Here is a 7276-nt window from a genome sequence, read left to right as displayed (position 1 = left end):
CTCTCTCTCTCTCTCTCTCTCTCTCCACCTAGCCTAACCCTGACCCTAAACCTAGCGCTAACCCTAACCTTGACCCTAAACCTAACCCTAACCTTGACCTTTTTTTGACACTTTTTTTTCCAACTTGCCAAACAAACATTTTGTTTCAGATTACTAAAACTAATATATTTAGGCTTCCTGAGATAGAAAAACACTAAAAGAACTGAAAAACTTAAGAATTGCATAAGTTTCATCAAAGTGCCCATTTTAGGATTTTTAGACCGAGAGAAAGCTCTTTTAGACACTTTTTTTCCCAAACTTGCCAAACAAACATTTTTTTTGTTTCAGATCACTAAAACTAATATATTTAGGCTTCCTGAGATAGAAACCCACTAAAAGAACTGAAAAATGTAAGAATTGCATCAGTTACTTCAAAGTGCCCAAGAGTCTTAGCTGAACATTCTAAACATTTTAATTTCTATCACCACGGCAACGCAGCACGAGACGAGAGTGACACCAAAGATTTCACTTTTTTAAACAGAGATTATAAAAAAACTATACAAGATATCAAAAAGCTGAATCATACAGTAAGAGTTGAATGTCTTATGATTTCTTCAAACCTTGAATGGCGTTTCTAGGTGGAAGTTTGCTGAAGTAGCGAGCTCTCAAACAGCAGTAAGATTTGACAGTTGGAAACGGAATTTCAATGTATTTCAACGAGAAAAAATATTGCTGAAAAACCTTAATATTTTAAAAACCTTAAACGATATCAATACCAAAAGTCATAGCACCCTTTTCCTGAACGAGCTGAACGTTTTGATACCTGAATGGCTGAAATCGCTTAAAAATTGCGGCCTGCGGTAGATGCCGAAATATGTACGGAATAGTGAAAGAAGAAGAACTAGAGAAATTGCATTTCCTGCGAAAATGCAGTGTGAATGCTTTTTTGCTGAATGATTTGACTGAAAGCTGCTGAAGAAGCTGAATCTGTGCTGAAATGTTTTAATCTGAAGAAGTTCTGAACTGTTGAATTGAATGTGAACAGCTGAAGCTTTTTTTTAGTTGAAAGTTTTTTGAAATATAATGAAGAGAGAAAAAAAAGCAAAATGTGAAACAAAAGCTGAAGGAAAGAGAAGGTAGCAGAAAAAAGCTGAAATTTGCTGAAAGGAGAACAAAGCTCTAATTAGCTGAACAGACCTGAAAAGAGCAGAAAAAAGCTAAAATACGATCAAAATCAGGGCTGAATTACCATTTAGCAGGGCTGAATATTAGCAAAAAGCAGGTCAGAAATGTTTCTGAAGTTAAAGCAAATAGATATTCTTGCTGAAGAACATTATTTGTTGAATGGTTTGTACAACATATTAGTAAACGCTTTTTATTTTCTGAAGTATTTGCAGAAAGTATTAAAAGAACCATTTCATTTACTGAAGTATTACAGGAACAATTTTATTGTTGAAGTTTTAGCAGAAGTATATATTTTTAATGATAATTGAAATGTTAAATACTTGCTGAATTTTTAGCACAAAATAGTTGAAAAAGTTGATCTAAGCATGAAAAATCAAAAACATGAAACAACAGGAAGCTTGAAGATTCATCTAAACAGAGTTTAATTCAGAGTGTTTGATTTATTCATAATGTCACCCAAAACATTCCAACACAAAGTTACAGATTAAACAACAAAACTTGCCTCTAACAGTGAAGAACCTAAAACATGAAGTGAGTTAATCATTTCTAATCAACCTTACATTTATTGTTCAGGTTTTACAAATAAAATAATGATCAGATCATATTTAGAGTTCAGCTAATAAAATTTATTACAAAACCAGTTAGCAAAAAAAATATGTATATTAAAAAAAAACATAACATTATTAACAAATAGTTTTCTATTACAATATATATCAAATAATAAAAACAGTTTTTTAGGGAGATTATTTAATATAACTAAATAAATCATAAAAGGTTTCAATCTATATCATTATTTCAATTTCTATATATTATATTATATATATTATATATATAGATATATTATCTATATATATATTTAGGACCTATAAAGTTGATTTCTTTCTTCAGCTCTGGCACCAATCGCTCAGGAATCCTGTAGCTCTTCTGCCGAGCTGGAGCATCCTTCTTAAGACAGATGTCATGTTGGACTAGGTCTGTGAAACCCGGAGCCTCTGAAAAGAGTTCAGGATCCAGCAGAGCGGCAACTTCCTCCTGCTGGGCTGCTAACAGATGAGACAGATCAACCACACTATGCTGCATTTCGTTGGAGGGCAGAAACTTCTCCTGCACCTCCTCATCTTGAACATCACAGATCAAGAGCTGCTGCACTAGTCCCTGACGCACCTGAAATTCTTTCAGCAGATTCACATGAAATGTCTGATGTTTTTCAGTCTGTCAGGCATAAACAGTTCATATGTAACCTTACCCACTTGTCGAGTCACTTCATATGGGCCATGCCACTTAGCAAGCAGCTTGTTATCTGATGTTGGTAGCAGCAAGAGGACTTGCTGGCCTGGTTTCAGGACCCTCTCTTTAGATTTCTGGTCATACCATCTTTTTTGGTTCTGTTGTGCCGTCTTCATACTCTCCTGTGCCAAAGCCGTCATCTCCTCCAACTTCTGTCGCATCTTGACCACATATGCCACGATGTTTTCCTCTGCTGATTCCGGATGTTCCCAGTAGTCCTTCAGGAGGTCTAATGGTCCTCTCACCTGGCGTCCATAGAGCAGTTCAAATGGTGAAAATCCGGTCGAAGCCTGTGGGACCTCTCTGTAGGCAAACAGCAAATAGGGCAACCACTGGTCCCAATCTGCTCCTGTAGTGAAAACAAACTTGAGCAGCATGTTCTTTAGAGTCTGGTTGTATCTCTCAATAAGCCCGTCCGTCTGAGGATGATAGGGGGTGGTCTTAATACCCTTCACTCCTAGCAACGTGTAGACTTGTTGTAACAGCTTAGACATGAAGTTCGTTCCACAGTCTGTCAAAACCTCTTTTGCTATCCCTACTCTGGAGAACAGTTGTATCAGACAGTTAGCAACATTTCTGGCTTTCACACACCTCAGGGGAAAAGCTTCCGGATACAGCGTTGCATAATCGCATACAACTAAGATGTACTTGTTGCCCGCTGAGCTTCTCTCTAAGGGACCTACAATATCCATCCCTATTCTCTCAAAAGGAGTACCAATAATTGGTAGGGGCTGAAGATGGGCCTGAGGAATCTTCTTTCCTGAAGTGAGTTGGCATTTAACACAGGACTTACAGAAGTGTGATATTTGACTATATATTCCTGGCCGCACAAATCTTCTGGCAATTCTACACAGTGTTTTCTGAAATCCCATATGTCCAGCCCATAGAACTGTGTGTCCCAGATCCATTACTCTCTCTCTGAACTGTTGTGGTAATGCTAAGGACTCTATATCTCCTTTGCACTGATACAAAATGCCCTTTTTTTACTACATAAGTAGCTTCATCAAGAAATCCTGCAGTGCCCTGTGTATTTCCTTCCACCTCTATAACTTTCTCAAACCAACATTTTAAAGTTGGGTCCTGTCTCTGAAGCTCACCCACATTAGCGGGAAGATCAACATCTAGCAGCTGGAATGGTTTAAAAGTGTTATCTGTTTGCCTGGCAGACCCTCTCAGACCCTCTCATCTTCTCCCTTCTTCTCTCAACCACAGTCTGAAATCCCCCTGTATCTAGCAAGGCCATCTCACGCTGCCTTCAGCCTCGTCTCCGGAGCGGCTCTCTGCACCTTCAGCCTCTCCAGTGCCGCTCACAGCCTCTCCAGTGCCGCTCACAGCCTCTCCAGTGCCTCCAGCGCCGCTCCCGCGGACCCCTCAGCCTCCAGCGGGTCAGCAGCTCGAAGCCGCCACAGCTTCTCTGGTGGGTGAGCAGCCGCACACCACCACAGTCTCTGCAGAGCTCCAGCTTTGACCAGGTCTGCCATGCCTACCAAGTCTGCCATCTAGGTCGACACTCCTCGCCATGCTGCTCCAGAGGGGGTCGGCAACACCTCTCCACCTGCCAGCGCCTCAGATGGGTCGTGGATGCCTCCTCAGCTTCCCTGGCGGGTCTGCCCGCCACCGCCTGCTCAGCCTTCCCTCCTGGGCCTCACAGGGAGCCCTGGAGGACACCTCCGTCTCGCCTGCCTGGTCCACGCCTGCTGCGCCAAAGACAGCGCCCGGGCCGTCCTCCAGAACTCTCGCCACGCAGAGGACGCCGCCCGGGCCGTCCTCCAGAACTCTTGCCTTGCCGTGGACGCCGCCCCAGGCCGTCCATCTAAACATTGATTTCTTGGTTTTTGTTTTGTTCTTTTTTTTGCTTGGTCAGTTTTTTTGTTAGTATTTGTGCCCTCCATCCTTTATTTTTGTTCTTTCCCCCCACCACCCTCTAGTGCTCGGTTTTTGTTGTGTTTTGGGACGTCGGGAGCCGTCCTTTGAGGAGGGGGTTATGTCAGGTTTTGTTTTGGGTGTTTCTTTTTGTATTAAGTGTTTTGTTTCTGGTTTCTTTTGGGTTTGGTTTACTGTCTTTGTTTTGTTTTCCTGTCTGTTACCCATTTGTCTTCATTCTCCACTTATCTTCTGTCAGCTCTTGTTAATTGCAACGCCCATCTCCACCTGTCTGCTATTGTTATCACTCACCTGTCCCCACTTCACCTCATTACCCTCAGTCTTTAAAACCCAGTCACTTTCTCCACTTCCTCACTAGTTCATTGTTGTTGGTTCCATGTTGGTATGTTTTGCAAGAAGCAAACTTGGAACCAACTTGGAACCAACAACAATGAATTTGCCTCCCGTTTTGCTCTTGTCTAGGTCAGCGGTTCCCAACCCTGGTCCTCGAGGAACACTATCCTGCACGTTTTCACCACTGAATCAGATGTGATGGAGCAGGGAAACAAGTAAAACATGCTGGATGGTGCCCCTTGAGGACCAGGGTTTCCCACCTCTGTCTTAACCCTAATATGCAATTTATATACTAAAATTTAGTCATTTTTTCTTACATTATTATTAATACTATTATTACATAACTTTGAAATTTCGGGCACTACAGCTACATTGGTGCTCTTCACAATTACTTCAAACATTTTCTAGTTGTTCTATTATTTCATTTTCATCCCAACATTTTAAGGATAAGAAGTATGTAATATTTGTAACATTTTATACTGAAGGAAACCGCCGCAGGGGGCGTGTCTGTGGACAGCGGTCACGTGATCCGGAAAATGTGGGGCTTAATTCCTGTGTTTGGCTGCTCTCAGCTGCTGCGCATTTGCCCTTCCCAGTGCAAACCGCTTTTCTGCCCCATCCCGACCCTCGAACCTCGGGTGGACCGTCTCCTGAGCACCATGTCGGGTAAGAACCAGCGGGGCCTCTCGGAGCCGCCACAGTGACTTCGCAGGACGTTCGGTCGCTCTCTCCGGGCCGGACCGGAGCTGCGCGAACTGCATCTCTGAAAATATCGCGACTTTAGAAAGGCCGTACGCTGAAAAACCTGCTGCCCCTTCGTCCGTATTTACAGTGCGTACATCGATGGAGATTTAATTAAGTAAAAAGTGGGCTCGGTTGTGATATGGAGATAACTGTTCTGGTGTTGGTTTTGTGGTGTTGCTGCAGCGTTTTGAACCAAAGTGAAGCTGGAAATATTCTAAAGCAGCATATCCGGTTTCCGAGTATTATTATCAAACTAACAACTCTTATTAAACAAATATTTTAGTCTTTCTGACATCTTTGTTTTACACACGGAAATTTCTCACAACATGGCTTGATTCTGTTAGGATATTTTAGAAAGGAGTTATTTTAAAATCTTAATTATTCGAATTATTTCGCAAATATTTTAGAGTAAAATTTCTTGCTTTAGAAATTTTATTCTAAACTTGATATTTATTTTCTCTAATGCAATACAGCAATACAAAGAACAACAAATCCGAGGACTTGTGGTGGTTTTAAAAACAGTATTTTCCCCTCCACTTTTTTGTGGTAATGATCAAGAAACGACCTTGTGGATGATTTGGTATCAGTCATGAAGCTGCTTACTACACCAAATTCGTTTTCAATAATGAAGGCTTAGCATTCCTCGACTGAGTGCATATTGCCTGCTGACTTACATGCCAGAGTTTTAAACTAGTCATTCTGTCAGCACAAATAACAGCTAAAGCCATTTTGGTCAAACCTTACATGATGTTTTACACAATCACATATAATGAGAAGAACTCGTGAGATTTGTTAGAGCCCAAAGTATGTGTTGTAAATGACATTCAGCTACTACCACACTAAATTTTAGCTCAATATTTGTAAAATTACAAACTACCAATTTTAATTGTTGCACAGTATCTTTAGAATTGACTGAATTTTTGTCAATTGGCTCTGAAGGCCGTCTTGAGTTGGATTGGCTCCAAATGGTAATCAATTGTAGATGACCATCCAGTAATTACTCTCTAATAGTTTAATTAAAATCCATCTAACAGACATACCAGGCTTGACTCCATATAGTTAACTGTAATGTTAGTGCTCAGAGTATGTGTTGAGGATGAATCTCAGCTACTACAGTGACAAATTTTAGCTCTATATCTGTAAAATTGACTGAGTTGTAGCCATTTTTTTGTTTGTTAATGTTGATTAGCTGCAATGGCCATCTTCAATGGGTTGAGTCCAAATGTTAATCATTAGTTCGTCAGTTAATTAATCAGTTAATCAGTGAAAACTCTGAGTTAGTTGATCCTGAGTTTAGGGAGATTCCCATTCTAGAAAGAGAGATCAGTGAAACTCAGTTTATCACTATGGCTACCGACTCTGAACTAAACCTGCTTGCTGGCTACAAGAAACCCTGAGTTTTTACTAGTTTCCTCCTACCTGGACCAACTGAGTTGTTCATTTTTAATTAATCCAACTAATAACAAAGCTGAATTACTTCAGAATGCCAGATGTCAGGAGAGCATTTAAGTTTTCTCTCATTCCCAGAAATGTTTTAGTTTCATCAAATTCACTCATTTATCTCAGAAACATTTTCTGGCCTCACATACCCAGTCTAACACCCAGGGGCATCACTAGGTTTTATAGACAAGGGGGGCTTAGCCCCCAGGAGATGCACAGGATGTGAGCAAACGTAGTGGGCGAGAACAAAATTTCTCAAACAGCTAACAAAACCTGAGTTTCTTTTCCACATTTTTGGACACATTTAACAGATACCTTACTGTGTAAACGTTTTAAGCAACCAATTATATTTTTATTCAGAACATCAACAAACAGGAAATATGTTTACAGTTTTAACAAGAAAAATGAACATTTTTTTTATTTT

At 40.5% G+C, this 7276-nt stretch overlaps 1 protein-coding gene across 1 annotated transcript in view; it reads left to right on the top strand.

Moving 5' to 3' along the window:
• Nucleotides 1–5171: 5171 nt before the first annotated feature.
• Nucleotides 5172–7276, top strand: part of LOC108228383 (glycogenin-1-like) — a 20920-nt gene continuing 18815 nt past the window's right edge. The window contains exon 1 of the mRNA XM_037977702.1: nt 5172–5334. Coding sequence (XP_037833630.1) covers nt 5205–5334 — 130 coding nt within the window. The 5' untranslated portion in view covers nt 5172–5204. The remainder of the gene's footprint in view (nt 5335–7276) is intronic.

The sequence above is a fragment of the Kryptolebias marmoratus genome, linkage group LG10 (assembly GCF_001649575.2).
Source record: "Kryptolebias marmoratus isolate JLee-2015 linkage group LG10, ASM164957v2, whole genome shotgun sequence".
Classification (NCBI taxonomy): domain Eukaryota; kingdom Metazoa; phylum Chordata; class Actinopteri; order Cyprinodontiformes; family Rivulidae; genus Kryptolebias; species Kryptolebias marmoratus.
This window is presented reverse-complemented; position numbering and strand designations above follow the sequence as displayed.